This window comes from Myxocyprinus asiaticus, chromosome 34 (assembly GCF_019703515.2).
Source record: "Myxocyprinus asiaticus isolate MX2 ecotype Aquarium Trade chromosome 34, UBuf_Myxa_2, whole genome shotgun sequence".
Lineage (NCBI taxonomy): Eukaryota > Metazoa > Chordata > Actinopteri > Cypriniformes > Catostomidae > Myxocyprinus > Myxocyprinus asiaticus.
Genome location: NC_059377.1, coordinates 43161554 through 43182469, shown reverse-complemented (window position 1 = coordinate 43182469; position 20916 = coordinate 43161554). Strand labels below are relative to the sequence as shown.

The 20916-nt window shown below is 40.3% G+C and overlaps 2 protein-coding genes across 2 annotated transcripts in view; both read right to left on the bottom strand.

Moving 5' to 3' along the window:
• The window catches only part of LOC127425109 (uncharacterized), a 208104-nt gene that overhangs the window by 2182 nt on the left and 185006 nt on the right, over positions 1-20916 (bottom strand). The gene's annotated exons all lie outside the window — the stretch shown is intronic.
• On the bottom strand, positions 9615-20827 carry LOC127425099 (tRNA-dihydrouridine(47) synthase [NAD(P)(+)]-like). The gene is made up of 15 exons (XM_051670751.1): positions 20779-20827; positions 20213-20284; positions 19877-20129; positions 19320-19745; positions 17528-17611; positions 17387-17428; positions 17137-17289; positions 16838-16954; positions 16659-16724; positions 16384-16494; positions 16179-16275; positions 12408-12483; positions 12137-12325; positions 11705-11833; positions 9615-10128 (listed from the first exon to the last, which is right to left on the bottom strand). The coding sequence occupies exons 2-15, from the start codon at positions 20260-20262 to the stop codon at positions 10056-10058; spliced, it is 1866 nt and encodes a 621-aa protein (XP_051526711.1). The 5' UTR covers positions 20263-20284; positions 20779-20827; the 3' UTR covers positions 9615-10055.

Below are 20916 nucleotides of genomic sequence, written 5' to 3'. Positions count from 1 at the left end.
GCTCATTTATAATCCCGTACAGTTCCTTGAGTGCCCGGTCTGTGTCGGCTTGTGGCGGGATGTACACAGCTGTGATAATGACCGCTGTGAATTCCCTCGGTAGCCAGAATGGTCGACACAGAAGCATAAGAAATTCCAGATCAGGAGAACAGAAAGACTTGATGGAATGTACGTTCCTCTGATCACACCAGGATTTGTTGATCATAAAACATACACCACCTCCTCTAGTTTTACCTGAGAGGTCTTTCGCTCTGTCCGCTCGGTGCACGGAGAACCCCGCGGGTTCAATGGCTGAGTCTGGAATCTCCGCAGACATCCAAGTTTCTGTTAGGCAGATAATGCAGCAGTCCCTCGTCTCTCGTTGGAAAGAGATCCGCGCTTTCAGCTCGCAGAGCTTGTTATCCAGAGACTGAACATTTGCCAGTAGAATAGTGGGTAGCGGGGGTCGATTTGCGCAGCGTCTTACTCTGATGAGAACGCCGGCTCTGTTTCCCCTTTTCCTCTTGCGTTTCCGCGGCCGTGCTGCCCAGACAAAGGGCTCCGCTGGCGTGTTTGTAAACAGCGGGTCGGCATTGAGGAATGTGAAGTCCGGTTTTCGGTGTGAGATCGCTGAACCAATGTCCAAAAGTGTTTGTCTGTCGTAGACAATAAGGCAGACAACATCCAAGACAAAAAACATAAGAATTGTAAACAAAACAAACAAAACATTGCTATGTTGTGTCGGAGCTCGCAACGCAGCAGCCATACTCGGCGCCATCTTGAGTCCACCTGTAGACTTAACTGTAAATGCTAATCTGTCCTCACTGATGGCTGGTTTGTGAAGAATGGTATGAGACACTGTATGGTCTGCAGATAAAAGACCAGCCAACTTCTCCTGGAGTTTTAAGCCACATATCTAGAATAGCTCTCCTCGTGTTTTTCACATCCATTTCACATGCTGTTCCATCAGTATAGATTGAAACGGCTGCTTCACCGATCACTTCTTAAGAGACAATCTCAGATGCCTTATGACCACCTGAGTGTGACTCCTGCCTTATTCCACAGATCATTGTGATCAGGACAGTCTGACCAAACCCCGAACTCTGGCGATTGGGTATCAAGCTTCCCATTTGCTTGCCGTTGGCCAACGGCACCTTCCTTCGTTGCATATCTAAAAAAAGGGATGCTCTTGCCAACTCAATCACCCCTTGGTCGTCACAGTTCAGCATTTTAAGTAGATGAGACAGCCTGGTGGCTATGAACATTCATATCCCAAGTAAAATTCGGATAGAAATGAATAATAGAACTGTTAATGTTTTGAGGAAATGGCTTGGCCTGAACTTGCATTCGACACGAGACATAATTTTCCAGAGTTGGCAGTTTGGAGGTTTTGGGGTTCCTAATATTGAATGGACCTACACAGCCACCAGGCTGTCTCATCTACTACATGTGACACTGCTGAACACACACACACACACACACACACACACTGTCTGAACACTCATCACTATGAATTTGGACACAACCAGTACAAAATATACAGACAATGGGATAGATGCAATTTTTTGGAAAGATGTTTTTTCAGTGTAATATACACTATATTGCCAAAAGTATTCGCTCACCCATCCAAATAAATGAATTCAGGTGTTCCAATCACTTCCATAGCCCCAGGTGTATAAAATGAAGCACCTAGGCATGCAGACTGCTTCTACAAACATTTGTGAAAGAATGGGCCGCTCTCAGGAGCTCATTGAATTCCAGCGTGGTACTGTGATAGGATGCCACCTGTGCAACAATTCCAGTCGTGAAATTTCCTCACTAATAAATATTCCACAGTCAACTGTCAGTGGTATTATAACAAAGTGGAAGTGATTGGGAATGACAGCAACTCAGCCACGAAGTGGTAGGCCACGTAAAATGACAGAGAGGGGTCAGCGGATGCTGAGGCACATAGTGCGCAGAGGTTGGCAACTTTCTGCAGAGTCAATCACTACAGACCTCCAAAGTTCATGTGGCCTTCAGATTAGCTCAAGAACAGTGTGTAGAGAGCTTCATGGAATGGGTTTCCATGGCCGAGCAGCTGCATCCAAGCCATACATCACCAAGTGCAATGCAAAGCGTCGGATGCAGTGGTGTAAAGCACGCCGCCACTGGACTCTAGAGCAGTGGAGACGCGTTCTCTGGAGCGACGAATCATGCTTCTCCATCTGGCAATCTGATGGACGAGTCTGGGTTTGGCGGTTGCCAGGAGAACGGTAGTTGTCTGACTGCATTGTGCCAACTGTGAAGTTTGGTGGAGGGGGGATTATGGTGTGGGGTTGTTTTTCAGGAGCTGGGCTTGGCCCCTTAGTTCCAGTGAAAGGAACTCTGAATGCTTCAGCATACCAAGAGATTTTGGACAATTCCATGCTCCCAACTTTGTGAGAACAGTTTGGGGATGGCCCCTTCCTGTTCCAACATGACTGCGCACCAGTGCACAAAGCAAGGTCCATAAAGACATGGATAAGCGAGTTTGGTGTGGAAGAACTTGACTGGCCTGCACAGAGTCCTGACCTCAACCCGATAGAGCACCTTTGGGATGAATTAGAGCGAAGACTGCGAGCCAGGCCTTCTCGTCCAACATCAGTGTCTGACCTCACAAATGCGCTTCTGGAAGAATGGTCAAAAATTCCCATAAACACACTCCTTAACCTTGTGGAAAGCCTTCCCAGAAGAGTTGAAGCTGTTATAGCTGCAAAGGGTGGGCTGACGTCATATTAAACCCTATGGATTAAGAATGGGATGTCACTTAAATTCATATGCGTCTAAAGGCAGATGAGCGAATACTTTTGGCAATATAGTGTATATTAAAAATTACAAAATTATATATATATTTTTTAGAACTGCTTGATTACCAAAAGTGTATAGGGTCATACACCCGAGATATGTAATAGTGTCGTTTTATCGTTTTTTTGCTCTTCCATAAATCCTATTTTATGATGATTTCATATCTCTATAAGTTTAATATCACAGGACATATACTGTATTTCTTTGTTTATTACAAGATATAATAGTACAATATGAGTACAATATTCATACAAATGAATACTATATCATGCTGATTTTGTGTACACAGGGTTGGGGAGTAACGGAATACATGTAATGTAATTATGTATTTAAAATACAAAATATAAGTAACTGTATTCCACTACAGTTTCATTCATGCAAGTTCACACTGTTGTGAGTGAAAAGGTGGATATGACGTCATTAAGAAACTTTCTCTTGTGAGTTTAATAGAGGAGTTACATCATGTTTCTACAGCTTAACAAAAAAAAGACAATGCTTTGACAGATGAAGCATAAATCAAATAAATACACGATTACATGCCTTATCAATGTTTTTAATGCAGTTAGAGTATTTTTACAAGAAATACTAATCAATGTCACCTTTAACATCATATGGAAAGATACAGATAATATATTTTCTGCCTCATTCTCTGAACAGAATCCACATACGATCAGAAACGGATGTGGTTATTTTCACTCTGTGGGGTTTTGAAGTTTGGAGCAGCAGAAATAGTTCATCTTGTGTAAAATGTCATGTGAACATTTATCTTTATGCTAAGCTTAAATGCTATTTCTTGCCTTCTGAATTCTATGATTGAATACATCACAGGGTTCCCGCGGATCCTTACAAAGCCTTAAAATATCTTAAATTCAGTTTTCTAAAATTTAAGGTCATAAAAGTCTTAAATATCTTAAATGGTTTAACAAAAGTCTTAATTATCATTTAAATAGGTCTTAAATGTAGGTTTGTAAAGACCAGAATGGCGATATGGCCCTAATGTGATTTTTAAACTTTAAAAGGCTACGACTGGGGTACGTGGGTATCTCAGCGAGTACTGACACTGACTATCACCCCTGGAGTCACGAGTTCGAATCCAGGATGCGCTGAGTGACTCCAGCCAGGTCTCCTAAGCAACTAAATTGGCCCGGTTGCTAGGAAGGGTAGAGTCACATGGGGTAACCTCCTCGTGGTCGTGATTAGTGGTTCTCGCTCTCAATGGGGCGTGTGGTAAGTTGTGCGTGCATCGTGGAGAGTAGCATGAGCCTCCACATGCTGTGAGTCTCCGCGGTGTCATGCACAACGAGTCACGTGATAAGATGCGCGGATTGACGGTCTCAGAAGCGGAGGCAACTGAGACTTGTCCTCCACCACCCGGATTGAGGTGAGTAACTGCGCTACCATGAGGACCTACTGGGTAGTGGGAACTGGGCATTCCAAATTGGGAGAAAAGGGGATTAAAATGAATAAAAATAAATAAATAATAATAAAAAAAGGATACGATTTAATTTTAAAACAATTTTCAATGTTTCCAGCGGCTTCAGAGCATTTCGCAATCAGTGAATATCAGACATCCACTGTTGATGAATTATGACAATGTTTACTTTAAAGTGATTGTAATAATAATAATAATGCATTTTATTTATAGGCACCTTTCAAGACACTCAAGGACACCTTACAAGCATGAAAAATTAAACACCACAATATAAAACAGTACAATATAAACAAAAATTCACCTCAAGACAGACTTGGTTTAAATATAACCATTGAATCAAAATTTGTCAGAAAAAGCCAGTTTAAAAAGATGAGTATTAAGACGGGATTTAAAAGTATGGATACTATCACTAGTACAGATGTCATGTGTAAGTGAATTCCAGAGACGAGGGGCAGCACTGCTAAAGGCTCTGGACCCCATGGTGGTCAAATGGACAGAAGGTAGAGTGAGAGAGACAGACGATGAAGATCTAAGAGAACAAGTGGGTATGTGAAGATCAGAAAGATACAGAGGTGCAAGATTATGAAGGGCCTTAAAAGTAAGAAGCAAAATCTTAAAATCATTGCGATATTTCACAGGGAGTCAGTGTAACTGTTGAAGGACAGGGAAAATATGTTCTATGGAGGAAGTTCTGGTAATGATCCGAGCAGCTGAGTTCTGGACTAACTGAAGTTTATGAAGAAGCTTGAAAGGGAGACCAGTAAGAAGAGAGTTACAGTAATCAATATGTGATGTGACCAAGGCATGTATAAGAATGGCGGTACTATTTGATTTGAGAGAGGGTCAGAGACGATTAATATTACGTAGATGGAAATACGCAGACCAAGTAATATTTTTGACATGTGCTTTGAATGATAAAGTGCTGTCGAGAATGACACCCAGACTCTTAACCTAAGGGGACGGAGAGACTATGGAATTGTTAATAATCAAAGAGCAACTGTCAGTTTTGGCCAAATTAGATTTCGTACCAACTAGGAAAACCTCAGTTTTATTACTGTTGAGTTTAAGGAAGTTACATGAGAACCAAGATTTAATTTCAACAAAGCAATCAGAAAGGGAGGATGGAGGAAGGGTAGAGTTAGGTTGGGAAGACATGTAGAGCTGGGTGTCATCTGCATAGCAATGGAAATATGACCAAGGGGAAGGAGATAAATATTAAATAAAAAAGGGCCTAAAACAGAACCTTGAGGAACACCAGTAGTGACTGGGGAAAACTGGGATCGAAATGTTTTAAGCTGGACAAACTGAGTGCAGCCAGAGAGATAAGATCTGAACCAGGAAAGAGGAATACCAATGATCCCAATAGAGGCTAATCTGTCTAAAAGGATGTTATGTGAGATGGTATCGAAGGCTGCCCTTAAATCAAGGGGGTGGACAGCATGGGTGGGGAAGGCCAAGTCATTGTTTCCCTCTTTTTAATTACAACGTCAACGTGACTAGACTGTTAACTCCCTCCTTGGGGTTTTGGGGCTGTTTTGGAAGGGATCATGCAATGGGTCAGCTCTCTCCAGGTGTGGTTTGGGGGTGACTCAGAATTGCATAACACCAGTCTCAGATACCAAAATAAATTAAAACCATGCATGGTAAATAATAAAACAGAGAAATGGTTCAATTTAATAACCATAAAATAACAATAATGCTGTCTTGGCTGACCATCAAGAATGTCAAGGCTTTAAGCAACTAATGGGAGAGAAGCCAGGGCCACAACTCCATGGAGGGAAGCATACTACGCCCCACGTTGGCACTCACAAAGCAGGTATTTACTGTAACACAGAGCATCTTGATAAATCAGACACTTCCAAGCAAACACACACCCTCAGAAGGGCACAAAACGCATAATGAGGTGGGCAGGGCAACCGTTATGACCTCATTACTTTTGCCGGACCCAGGGTCGTACAGCCGGGCAATGCATATTCCAGCAATGCAGTCGACGTCATATTACAGCTGCTTAACACTTCTACGAGAAACGGCAAACACAACGGCCGAAACCACTGCGTCTCAGTGGATTTCCCTGCAAACGCTTCCTGAACAGCAGGGCGGCAGCAGAGAGCCAGTGTCATACGCTCATTCGAAGCGCCACATGCTTGTAAAGATGGGCAATGGGATTAAAACGACCCGCCAGCACAGTTTTTACCAGAAAGTTTCGCTGCCACCACCAAGCCAGTCAGCGGAAACATCTACGAGATGCACAGACCGCTAATCACGGGCAGCTCGTGTCTGATGCGACAGCACAGCTACAGCGAACCGCCTCACCTGCAGAGGGTGGCGATCATAAGACATACAGCATCCCTAAAACCACATATAGACCATTTCCACGACTGTTCATTGGTGATGTCAAGTGATGTCATTGTTCCATGAACATTTCCTGCTTGTCAGAACAGAGACTATTTAGCAGAGATTGGCAACTTCTATTTAAATGAATGGGAGAAATTGGAATGCCCAACGGCAGCCAGCAGTCAACCCACCTTACAGGTAAAATAGCCAATCACCTTTTAGAGACAGAAATCGGCTGTCAATCACCTCGAGAACACGCATGCGCATTATCTATACAAGACAGTATAATTGCGTTTTTAGCATAATCTGAGGTAAAGAAACGTACTATTTACTATACCAGTTGTGACGGAACGACACGCCCTTCCCGTGGATCATCGTCTCCCTGCCTCGTGTGGTCCCAATGAAGAGCTTCATCATCGCTGCCTTTAAACACCGATGGCGCCTCTCCTCGGGAGACCGGTCTCTACCTGCTGGCGTCTTCGCAGGTCCAGGAACAGAGCGGGGAGGGTCCAGTGCAAGTTGGAGCATGCATCGTGGCCAACGGGCCAGGATGTTGGGCCGCTATTCCCCTTAACTGCCGAGGCCCAGGGAAGTCGGACTGCTCGAGTGAAGCTGCACAGTGTTGACAGATTTTAATGCTTATTTGAAATATGCTCTTTTATCATAATCTTGGCCAACCATTTTTGAGTTTTCGGTCCTTCCCCATTCAAGTAGATAGGAGCTGCACTTTCACGCCGCTTGTTTAAATAGAAAAATAGCTCCCAAAACTGCCCAAGAACGTTCCAAAAATGACCGCCAAGTGGACTTGACTTGCCTTGAAAAAGAGGCTTTGTTGAAAGGATCCAGAAATACATCTGGACTGTTCTAATTCCTTTGTTTTTGTTTACATTATTGAAATGGTCTATACCCCTGCCCCCCCCCCACCCCTGCACGCACACACACACACACACACACAAAAACTGCACCTGCCCTCTGCTGCCCCCATCAACACACATGCCAACTATAACTACTGACCTTTGACCCTGTATGACCTCGAGACACTATGAAACTCAAGAGCTGTTGTCCTGACTTGGCACAGTACTGCTGGAGGAGAGGTTAAAACTACTTCCAGTTGAGAAACATCAGTTCAAAATGGAATATTATTATACTGCTTTCTGCATACTGCACAGTATGTACTGTATACTGCATACTAATTTTTTTAAATGGCATGTGAAAGTCTCCAGTATGCAACAATGAATGTTTCAAACAGTAGTTTGCTACATTGTTGTCAGGTTACCTCACTGCATGTGGCGTCCAGTTTTTTGTCTCTGTTATTTTCAAAGTTTGTTTAAAGATGTCTAACAGAAATTCTTAGATGGAGAAAAAGCAGCGTTCATGTGAAATAATCCTGGTTTAATTACATTTAATGTAAACGTCGTCTGACGGTAACATGGTCACAGTTACAGTTGAGACTCATGGAGAAATCCAAACGACAAGCGCAACAGCACAGAAAATTCTCTTCTGTTTATGAAAGCATTCTGTGGTAAAATCAGTGGTTTCTGTTAAGATTTTCGGCCTCGTTTCTCTTTCGGCTGAAAACCAAAAATGGCATTATCAGCCAAAAAATATCCAATGTTCAGCTGCTTTTGTGCTTCTTTTCCATGATGAAAATACTGCAGTTGTTGCACCACTGAACTCGCCATCACTGTCCAGTACTTGTATTCCACTGAATATTGTGCAACAGCTATATTTCTTGCGAGTTTTGTGGCTTTTTGTTATAAACAACAGACCATGAAGAGGTTACAGGACACTAAAACAAAGGGGAATTGGATCAGGAAATGACACGAGCTGAATTTGAACTCAAGTCACCCGCATAAGAACCTCTGTGTAATGCATCTGAGCACCTTCACTTCCTGCCCAGATGGTGTTAAATAGAGCGCCACAGTCCGGTTCCAGAATTAAAAATCCCATTCATTTTCTCCATAGGGGAACTGATTATTAACAATAACTTAGAAACCTTTAAAGACAGACCTACCGTGAGCTCTGAGGTTGTTAATCGATGGTATATGTTTCTGTTGAAGTCATCAGTCCACATTATTTAAAATGTATTCGAAATAAAAATGGATCCACCAATCAGAGAAACGCAGCTAGCAAAGTAAAAAGAGCTCTGCATGACCATGATGCACATCAAGTCGCTCTCTATCTACTTATATATTTGTATATATCTGAATCTTTTGCAGTAAACTTAAAATGTATTGTTTCTATACTTGTTATAATCAAGAACTTAAATCAATATTTTTATATATTTCGTCATTTTAAATTAGATTACACCATTCTCAATGCTTCATGGGATTGTAGATCATTCCCTCATTAAAGACTTGAAGTCTTGTATCGAAGGGACTATGCTTTAAGTCATTAGTGCAAAGTCTGCATGCCCATGAAGTTTTGGTATTTTTGTGCTATGCATGCGCTAAGTCTAGGCGCAAGTGGGTTTGGAGAAATTGCACATGCGAAGTGCTCATGGACTGGATCAATTGCAACTTAATTCTGAGGTTCTTCTGGAGTCAAGATGGCTGAAAAAGTAAACAAGCACTGGTGCACCATTTCTGTATCTCAACAGCATCACATTAGACTGCCTGAGATTTTTAATGCAAACACTGAACAGACACGTTTGTTATCAGAGAGCGTTTTTAGTTGTAATATCAGTGTTTATATGAATGATTGTGTGGAGTCATTTTAATGTTTGTATTCATTTGTGCCTTGCAAGGTATTTTATAATAAGGACCAGAGTTTAAAGATCAGAGGTGAAGATGCTGACACTAACCCCTCCCCCTGACACAAACTACTCCCCCAAAGCCCCACCCCCAAGATTAACCCCACCCATCTGTGCAGTGTGTTCATCTGAGGGTTTGTATTGCAGAACATTATGCTGTCAATGTTCATATTTTAATAAGAGCACTATATTCTGATATCTATTGATTTTTTTTAATCTCAGGTGTTCCATAAACACATTCTGCCAAACACTACAATTAAAAGATGAATATGATGAATACATACAGAATGCCATCTGTCAATTCTGTCTTTAATAACACGGGTTTCATAATGACATATTGTCTCTTTCATCAGACGTCTGCAATGATGGATGATAAATGTAAACTGCAGTCATGTGTGAGTATCTCACTTCATTTACATTCTTTATTGATCAATGTTTCAAAAGAGATTTCTGTCTGGTTTTGGGATTATCATGGAGTCATCAACGCTGGTAATACACCATATAGTTTTATTTCACTGGTCAGTGCTACTAACTCATTTGTAAATCATTCTGCATTAATATCACACACACACCTATTCAGTCTTTAACAACTTTATTACATTTGTTTAAAATTAAACCACCCTGAACGTTAATAAATGTCTTTTGTGTGGAAATTCACGAATAATCTATCTTTAAAATAGGTTTATATGAATTAAAAAACACATTGTTCAGACGTCACATTCCAGTCAACGGTCATTTATAAGCGTTGGCTTTGTGTTTGGGCAGAAAACTGAAGTTTTTGGGCACCGGTCCCAACAGCATTTCACTGCAGATGAGAAAGAAGAAAATGTAAATGTATTAAAGTAAAAGAGATATTAGTAAATATATTAAATAGCAATAAATTAAAAAAAAGTTAATTATTTTAATTATGTTGATTTGACAAAAATTTCTCTGGATTTACTATTTATATGTACATTGAGTAAAATGAACATTTTTGTTTTATTCTATAAAGTACTGACAACATTTCTCCCAAATTCCAAATAAAAATATTGTCATTTAGAGCATTTATTTGCAGAAAATGACAACTGGTCAAAATAACAGAAATAATGCAAAGAAAACAAGTTAAACAACACAATACCGTATAGTTTTAATTCAGGAAGTGTTCAGAAATCAATATTTGGTGGAATAATCCTGATTTTATGTGTCTTGGCATGATCTCTGCCAGTCTTTCACATTGCTGTTGGGTGACTTTATGCCACTCCTGGCGCAAAAATTCAAGCATCTCGGCTTTGTTTGATGGCTTGTGGCCATTTGGTAATTTGAAATTTGGTGGAGGATCGGTGATGATCTGGGGGTGCTTCAGCAAGGCTGGAATCGGACAGATTCGTCTTTGTGAAGGACGCATGAATCAAGCCACGTACAAGGTTATCCTGGAACAAAACTTGCTTCCTTCTTCTCTGATGATGTTCCCCAACCCTGAGGATTGGTTTTTCCAGCAGGACAATGCTCCATGCCACACAGCCAGGTCAATCAAGGTGTGGATGGAGGACCGCCGGATCAAGACCCTGTCATGGCCAGCCCAATCTCCAGACCTGAACCCCATTGAAAACCTCTGAATGTGATCAAGAGGAAGATGGATGGCCACAAGCCATCAAACAAAGCCGAGATGCTTGAATTTTTGCAGCAGGAGTGGCATAAAGTCACCCAACAGCAATGTGAAAGACTGGCAGAGATCATGCCAAGACACATGACAGCTGTGATTGAAAATCAGGATTATTCCACCAAATATTGATTTCTGAACTCTAAGTTAAAACATTAGTATTGTGTTGATTAATAATGAATATGAACTTGTTTTCTTTCATTATTCGAGGTCTGATGATACTGCATCTTTTTTGTTATTTTGACCAGTTGTCATTTTCTGCAAATAAATGCTCTAAGTGACAATATTTTTATTTGGAATTTGGGAGAAATGTTGTCAGTACTTTATAGAATAAAACAAAAATGTTCAATTACCTCAAACACACTTAAAAATAGTAAATCCATAGAAACTGATAATTTTGCAGTGGTCTCTTCATTTTTCCAGAGCTGTATATAAACACTAACTAACTGGCTGTTTGTCTTACTCCAAGGTCTGTAAAATCAGCAAACTTTAAGCTTTTAAAGCTTTCAGGCCAGGCTTTGTCATGCCACCATCAAAGTTCGTCTTGACAAACTTCACGTTTATAGTTCATTAACTAAACTTTTATGAAACGATTATAACCCACCAATCAAATTCAGTCAAATTAAGTCAAGAATAATTTGCTTAAAAAAATAAATGACAAATGTTGTTTCTATTCTATTACTTCTAATTTTCCCCTTTAAACTTAAAGAAACTCTAAAATGATTTGTGATCTGTGTATCACCTGATTTTGATCCAGTCGCCCACATGTTGACTGGCCATCAGAGACTCCATGTAATCTCGACCCATGTAGAACGGCGGACGCTCGTTAATCTTCTGCGGTACTCTCTCCAACAAACCCACCGGAATATACCTGAATGCACATTTACACAAACGACAGCACAAATGATGGATGCAATCAGAATGATGGATCAAGTTATACAGACCTTAAAAACAAAGTGTCATTCATCACTGTTGAGTTTTTATTTTAGAGAGGTCTTTAAATGGCAGTCTGATCTAGGCCTGTGAACGAGGCTGTGTGACCCATCTAGTACTGACACATGTTATGATCAAACTCCACATCTCTCACTCTGTGTGAATCTGATGCAAGCCTGAAGATATACATGGAAAAACAATAGTACTGCAAAAATCCATGTATTTACAGTGCATAACTAACCTGCACAGGAAGGAGAGCCACTCCAACATGAAGTTGCGTGTCTTTTCTACTCCCTGTGTGTCGGAGCCCCAGTGCTCAAGGCCGTTGTTGGTGAAGTCTCTGAGGATGTCCAAACGCTCACTGGAGGAGATGTCCCAGTGTCTGCTCTCCTTAATCTCAGTAAAGAGCCATGGCTTGATCAGAGCACCCCTGCATGACAGGAAGTACATCATATCAAAACTCACCAGAACTGACACAGATGATTTAATCAGAGCAGCTCCATCAGACTGACCTGGCCACCATGATTCCTGATACTCCCGTCTCTCTGGCCTTCATGGCGTCTTCATAAGAAAGAATGTCCCCATTACCTGCAGATCACACAATCAAATTTACACCTGAGGTTTGTGCAGTTATATAATTTCATACTGTACTCAAAATATCTAGAGTATAAACATTTGATTGCTTATGCATCAGAAAATAAATGTTAAGAATGAAATGTATGCACAGGTAATGAAGAGGTAATGCGGCCACAGAGTTACACCTCAGGTGTGCATTAATTTGGTCAATTATTCCCCATTTACCACTGTTAGAAATGTACAAAGACCCATAGAGGACAGGCAGGGAATTTATTTGTTGTGAGGGAACGCAAAACTTGTAGCGAGGGAACGAAACTATTGTGAGGGAATGCAAACTATAGTAAGGGAATGCCAAAGTTATTGCAAGAAATTGCAAATTATTGTGAGGGAACACAAAACTTCTTGCGAAGGAACACAAAACTATTGCAAGGGAACGCAAAACTTGTTGTGAGGGAATCCAGAACTATTGCAAGAGAACAAAAACTATTGCAAAGGGAACGCAAACTAGAGTGAGGGAATGCAAACATTATTGCAAGAAAATGCTAATTATTGTGAAGGAATGGAAACTTGTTGCGAGGGAACAAAATTTGTTGAGAGGGAATGCAAAACTTATTGTGAGAGAACGAAAACTATTGCGAGTGAATATAACATTTATTGAGAGGAAACACAACTTGTGAGGGAACGCAAAACTTACTGCAAGAACACGAAAATTATTGCGAAAGGAACGCAAACTAGAGTGAGAGATTGCAAAAGTTATTGCAAGAAAATGCTAATTATTGTGAAGGAATGCAAACTATAGCGAGGGAACGCAAAACTTGTTGCGAGGGAATGCAAAACTTGTTGCGAGATAAACTATTGCGAGGGAACGCAAAACTTGTTGCGAAATAAACTATTGCAAGGGAATGCAAAGCTTGTTGCGAGGGAACACAAAACTTGTTGCAAGATAATCTATTGCGAGGGAACACAACTTGTTGCGAGGGAACGCAAAACTTGTTGCGAGATAAACTATTGCGAGGGAACGCAAAACTTGTTGCGAGGGAAAGCAAAACTTATTGCGAGATAAAGTATTGCGAGGGAACTCAAAACTTGTTGCAAGATAAACTATTGTGAGGGAACGCAAAACTAGTTGCGAGGGAACGCAAAACTAGTTGCAAGATAAACTATTGCAAGGGAACGCAAAACTTGTTGCGAGATAAACTATTGAGAGGGAACGCAAAACTTGTTGCGAGATAAACTATTGAGAGGGAACGCAAAACTAGTTGCGAGATAAACTACTGCAAGGGAACGCAAAACTTGTTGCGAGGGAACACAACTTGTTACGAGGGAACGCAAAACTTGTTGCGAGATAAACTATTGAGAGGGAACGCAAAACTTGTTGCGAGATAAACTATTGCGAGGGAACGCAAAACTTGTTGCAAGATAAATTATTGCGAGAGAACGCAAAACTTGTTGCAAGATAAACTATTGCAAGGGAACACAAAACTAGTTGCGAGATAAACTACTGCAAGGGAACGCAAAACTTGTTGCGAGATAAACTATTGTGAGGGAACGCAAAACTAGTTGCGAGGGAACGCAAAACTAGTTGCAAGATAAACTATTGCAAGGGAACGCAAAACTTGTTGCGAGATAAACTATTGAGAGGGAACGCAAAACTTGTTGCGAGATAAACTATTGAGAGGGAACGCAAAACTAGTTGCGAGATAAACTACTGCAAGGGAACGCAAAACTTGTTGCGAGGGAACACAACTTGTTACGAGGGAACGCAAAACTTGTTGCGAGATAAACTATTGAGAGGGAACGCAAAACTTGTTGCGAGATAAACTATTGCGAGGGAACGCAAAACTTGTTGCAAGATAAATTATTGCGAGAGAACGCAAAACTAGTTGCGAGATAAACTACTGCAAGGGAACGCAAAACTTGTTGCGAGATAAACTATTGCAAGGGACACAAAACTTGTTGCAAGATAAATTATTGCGAGGGAACGCAAAACTTGTTGCAAGATAAACTATTGCAAGGGAACGCAAAACTTGTTGCGAGGGAACACAAAACTTGTAAGATAAACTATTGCAAGGGAACGCAAAACTTGTTGCAAGATAAACTATTGCAAGGGAATGCAAAACTTGTTGCGAGATACATTATTGCAAGGGAACGCAAAACTTGTTGCGAGATAAACTATTGCAAGGGAACACAAAACTTGTTGCGAGATAAACTATTGCGAGGGAACGCAAAACTTGTTGCAAGATAAATTATTGCGAGAGAACGCAAAACTAGTTGCGAGATAAACTACTGCAAGGGAACGCAAAACTTGTTGCGAGATAAACTATTGCAAGGGACACAAAACTTGTTGCAAGATAAATTATTGCGAGGGAACGCAAAACTTGTTGCAAGATAAACTATTGCAAGGGAACGCAAAACTTGTTGCGAGGGAACACAAAACTTGTAAGATAAACTATTGCAAGGGAACGCAAAACTTGTTGCAAGATAAACTATTGCAAGGGAATGCAAAACTTGTTGCGAGGGAACACAAAACTTGTTGCAAGATAAACTATTGCAAGGGAATGCAAAACTTGTTGCAAGATAAACTATTGCAAGGGAACGCAAAACTTGTTGCAAGGGAACGCAAAACTTGTTGCAAGGGAACGCAAAACTTGTTGCAAGATAAACTATTGCAAGGGAACGCAAAACTTGTTGCAAGGGAACACAAAACTTGTTGCAAGATAAACTATTGCAAGGGAACGCAAAACTTGTTGCAAGGGAACGCAAAACTTGTTGCAAGGGAACGCAAAACTTGTTGCAAGATAAACTATTGCAAGGGAACGCAAAACTTGTTGCAAGGGAACACAAAACTTGTTGCAAGATAAACTATTGCAAGGGAACGCAAAACTTGTTGCAAGGGAACGCAAAACTTGTTGCAAGGGAACGCAAAACTTGTTGCAAGATAAACTATTGCAAGGGAACGCAAAACTTGTTGCAAGGGAACACAAAACTTGTTGCAAGATAAACTATTGCAAGGGAACGCAAAACTTGTTGCAAGGGAACGCAAAACTTGTTGCAAGATAAACTAAACTTGCAAGGAACGCATAAACTTGTTGCAAGGGAACGCAAAACTTGTTGCAAGGGAACACAAAACTTGTTGCAAGATAAACTATTGCAAGGGAACGCAAAACTTGTTGCAAGGAACGTAAAACTTATTGCAAGGGAACGCAAAACTTGTTGCAAGATAAACTATTGCAAGGGAACACAAAACTTGTTGCAAGGGAACACAAAACTTGTTGCAAGATAAACTATTGCAAGGGAACACAAAACTTGTTGCAAGATAAACTATTGCAAGGGAACACAAAACTTGTCGCGAGATAAATTATTGCAAGGGAACACAAAACTTGTGAACTATTGCAAGGGAGTGTTTACTATAGTAAGGTAATGCAAAACTAATTCAGAAAATAAATTCCCTAACTGTCCTCTAAGAGGCTCTGTAAAAACACCACCGATTAAGTAATTTCATAAAAATACAAATTGTTTGTCATTTTTATCCGATTTGCTTTACAGCCGAATTTACTGAATATTAATAAACGCCTTAAGAACACATCAACCAACCAGAATCAATAATTCAACAATGCTGTAGTATAAATTAATATCATTATCTGTATTCAGCTACACCATGAAAGGTTGGGATGTTCGAATTCTTCAGCCTATATCAGTGTATTTACCGAACAGCGGTACTGGAGCGGCGAGTTCTGAGCAGGTGTTGATGTATTCCCAGTCGGCCAGCTTTGTGTAGCGCTGTTCACGCGATCTGCCGTGCAGCTGTGGAGAACAAACTTAATGATTAAATGTCACATCTCAATCATTCGCCAAAAAAATATCAAGCCACCAGTATCAACATCTGTTTCCATGGCAACAGTTCCATCATACCGTAATAAGCGATACACCCCATTTCTTCAGTTCTGGAATCAGTTTGTGTGCAATATTAGAGTTCTGCTGAACTCCTGTACGGATCTTAACAGTTAAAGGACTGTCCAGCACCTGCAGAAGTGCAAATATCACACATGACAACGATGACTGGAGAGACTCGAAGTGACAGTTCAGTGATTAATAATTCGATGAACGATTTGAGCGGAGTTTAGTTTAAAGTTCCAGCAACATTAGATGCAGTTTTATCACATTAGTGATGGATATGACACACTTACTGAATTCATTCCTCTCACTATCTGCTCAAATTTGTTGGTTCGTGTCATCAGGCCACATCCACCGCCCTGACGAAACAAAAGTTCCTCACTATAGATATTTCTAAAGTGTTCATCTTGCAATTATTATGTCACTGCTGTGAGTTTGGTCTCAATAATACATCCCATAATACATCATTTACCTTCTTGTAAACAAGGTCAATGGGGCAGCCGGAGTTTATATCAACAAAATCTACATCAATGTTTTGATTGAGCAGCTCAGCACACCTGGTCATAGTGTCAGGAAAACAACCTTCCAACTGCAACACAACACCACAACATGTAAACGCTAAATACTGAACTAATTAAAGAAGCATGTGTTCCCAGGGCGGTTCACACCGAACACATTTTTGTGCCCATCTGCACTATTTTTCCATTGTTTTTCAATGTGAATATGCGCTACACGGACGTGTGTCAACGTGAGTTGTTGTTATTGGTTTACCTGAACGCCGAACAGATCTTCACTCTCGTGTCTCTTGAGAAGCGCCCACTCTGACGACTGACCCTGCAGGAGATTTGTGCACATGGCCATTTCGCCACAAGTGATATCTGCACCAAACCGCTTACACACACGCCGGAATGGAAGATTACCACACTGACAGAAAACACCACACAAAATTAGCAGTGAGCAGCTTTTTTACATGTGATTTGATCCATGAATAACATTCATACTGTAGTAAATGTGAGCTTACCGTGGTAAGAGGAGCCAGATAGAGTTTGTCTCTGAAATCCACCTGAGTTTGGAGAAAACAAATAAAAAGCAGCTTTGCAAACTGCACATACTATAAATACTGCAGAAATAGTACTAGTGTGCCATTCTGAGCCAAACATACCTGCTTCTTTTCACATGGTCGCAGTTTGATGATGTCAGCATCAGTTATCGGCCCCACAGTCTTCACAGGAGGAACCGCACAGTTCTGCATTTAAGACACTTTCAGATCAGACAACTCCAAACAACCATCAGTCTTTAAGAAACCTCTGAGTTTGTATTGGGTTACTCCATGTCTAACCTCGTGCGACCCTGCATACACATGCATGGATGTTGTATTTTGGCTTCGCTATACGCAAGCATGATTTAAATTCATTTAAACCGACTGATCTCAGTTCAGGAGATTCTGTGCTGTTAATAAAGGGTTAAACTTTTGACACTCTGAGTCATGTGACAAAACAACATGCTGCCGACCACAGCAGAGTTTGTCTTTGGGAGAAACGTCAACAAAACGACATCTGGTAAGAAACCTAATTATGTTTTTACATAAAAACCTGTTTGAGTCAAAAGATTAGAGTCTCTAGTTTCATCCAATATGCCATTTTTAATTTTTTAGCAAATTATTGTGAAACACCACACTGATAAACACAATGTACACTAAAGTGTATTTTAGCACATTCTTTAGAAATTCTATATTCTCTGTGCATTATGAATCAATGGATGCATCCAAAAGCTGAAAAATGTTGTCTTTCAGAGGCTTTATATGGAGTTAGGATGAAAATAAGGTGCATTTCAAACTGTTCTGAAACCAGTGCAGACAGACAGCACACTGGAGGTTAAGTCATTCACTAAATAGGGAGCAAGGGAGCATCCTATAGCTCTCTATGCAGTTAAGTGCATTCACTCCTAAAATCTGATCAAAAGTTCAGTTTCAGGCTGCAGATGATGTTTGGATCACTCAACATGTTTGACAGACATGTGACAATGATAATCAGTACATAGATTCAGAATTTATAATGTATCCTTTTATTTTAACATGATTGACAGTGATTGGATGATGCTGGACATTACTTTGAATCTGAATTAATTATGATTATTTCTGATGTAATGTCTGTAACATCTCAAAAACATGAATAAACAGCACTCCTGGAAACATCAACTATATGATAAAAGAAAAAAATATGACTTTCTATAGCTTAGTGTGACTCAAAATTTCACAACATAGTCCCGCTGTCCACATATGAGGACATACATTTTTAGAAAAACTATTTGCTCTAGAAAATTGTTTTTTTTGGGTTGTTTATTGGGTGTTACTAGATATAAATCAAAAAGGGAAATGGAAAATGCACACAGCAGTCACACTCGGGTCTCAGGAGGCAAATCAAACGAATTTCAGAAACTTCCACCTTTGATGTTTGGAGCAAAACTACAGGTAAAATAAATAACCTTAGAAAGATGTCAGTGTCATGATTTTATTTTTACACAGAGATAGGTAGATCTATTACTAAAATCAGTACACTTCAGCACCCCTTGTTGCATTATAAGCTAATGGTGTGAGTCCAAATTTGGGAAAAAACACTTTTTATGTGTTGTTTTCCAAAGTTAGAGTGCCTATAACTCCAGAAGTATTAAAGATATATAAAGATCCTTTTAAATTCTGGTTCAGAATAAACTTTCCTTTTTGCATTTTAATTTTTAGGGCCCTATATTGTTAACTCGCAGAGATATGGGGCTCTCAATGTGGCTCCACGTGTAAAATTGTAACATTTTACATATCAAATTTGAGTCACATGGTACTGTATATGAGGCTAATTTTTCTTGTCCAACAAAATAAAGGTCTGAAGTACAAATAATGTTGAAATGTACAACGTCAATGATAAATGGTGAATTTTGATTTCATGTTGACTTTCAAGTACCTGTGTTTCTTGACCAGTAGAAGGATCTCCAGAGCATCTCTGAGTTTCTTCTGCTTTCACATCACGACACTCATCTCTGCTTTTGTTGTCTGGTTTCTTTCCTTTGTTGATGGTCTTCAGGTACGCATCTGTGCCCTTAAAACATACCTGTTTCTTCCGCAGGCGTTTCTGCAGCTCTTTATCCAGGTTGTTTCTGACCATCACTCTGTCAGCGAAGCTTTTATGAAGATCTTCATTCACTAGATTCTTCAACTCTGGGCTCACGTGAGCTTTAGCAAACCGGCATGTCACTCCGTAATGACACTTGCCAAAGGTGTTGTACAGGTAACACTGATCACCCAGGTCTTGGGCTTTAGTGGACATGTACTCCGCCACGTCGTGGATGAAGCGACATTTATCACCGTAAACGCATTTGGTTTCTCGTTCCTGGAAGAGACACATATCACAAAAACACTTAAGTTGCGGGGTAATACTGCTTACAGAAAGTAATTTCAATGGCCCTTAGTTTGTGAAAACAAGCATAAATAGCTTATTTTATTATGGGTTTATGTGAATACCTGACTGATGGATGGGCACAGTCTTCTGTCCTCATAACTGTTAGGTTTCATGTGCGGTCTGGATTTATTCTGTCCTCTCATTCTCTTCTTCTCTCTTCTGTCTCCATCCTGCAGATCATTAGTGTCCAGCTTCACCCTCTTCTGCTCCGGTTCTCCTGACGGTTCCTCTGTGTCTCGGTCCACCTCATCACCCTTCTGACGCTGCCAGCCCGACTCCAGAAACTCATGGAACTTCTCTTTAGTGGTGAGGAACCTATTAAAGTGCAGAATGAGACATTAAAATCTGTGATGTATATCATCAGATCAACACGATTGTAATAAAACTAATAAACGTACTGTTCTTTAATAGTTGCAGATCCTTTCTCAGCCTCCACAGCAGAATCCATAATGACGGTGGAACACACAAACCTGTGACACATTCACAAACGAAATGAAACATGTTAAAATGTCTCTTTTAAAATAAAAGATTAAAGTTCTGTGACATACTGTCACTTTAAGAACTCTACAATCCAACCAGAACATTTATTGACGCTCAATACTACAAAACTACACTTAAAAGCTTAATGATGTCATCACCACAACTCATTAACATATGACCGCCCACATATCAACACCTATTTAATATTCAGCATCATGACCCGCCCTGATGAATGACAGTGTGAAATCCACCTCTTTGCAGATTATTAAATTATTTAATGTACATTATCCGAAACAGCGTGTTTAATTGTAAGAGTCAGATTATATTATCTTCTCTGAGATTTAAAGTGTTTTAAGAACATGGCAGTCGAAAACTACTATATTTCTAAAGTACGCGCGTGTGTGTCTTATTAAATATGAATCATACAGCAGCTGTGTGTCCAGCGAAGATTAATAACTAATCATGTATATTGATCATCACTCACCTACTGCTGAAATTTCTCTCTGCACATGCAAACTGCAGCTGCGTAACAGTTCAATGAATCCGGCTGGAAACAACAGCAACTGCGCATCAGTTCCGCTTCAGCATGTGACATTGGAGACCTCTAGCGGTTAGTGATGGA

Coding starts and splice junctions, on each gene's coding strand:
- LOC127425099 (XM_051670751.1), bottom strand. CDS start 20,262: ATGGATTCTGCTGTGGAGGCTGAGAAAGGATCTGCAACTATTAAAGAA. Junction 17,612..19,319: donor CTACTGGTCAAGAAACACAG/GTACTTGAAAGT, acceptor TCTTAAATGCAG/AACTGTGCGGTTCCTCCTGT. Junction 16,955..17,136: donor AAGATCTGTTCGGCGTTCAG/GTAAACCAATAA, acceptor GTTGTGTTGCAG/TTGGAAGGTTGTTTTCCTGA.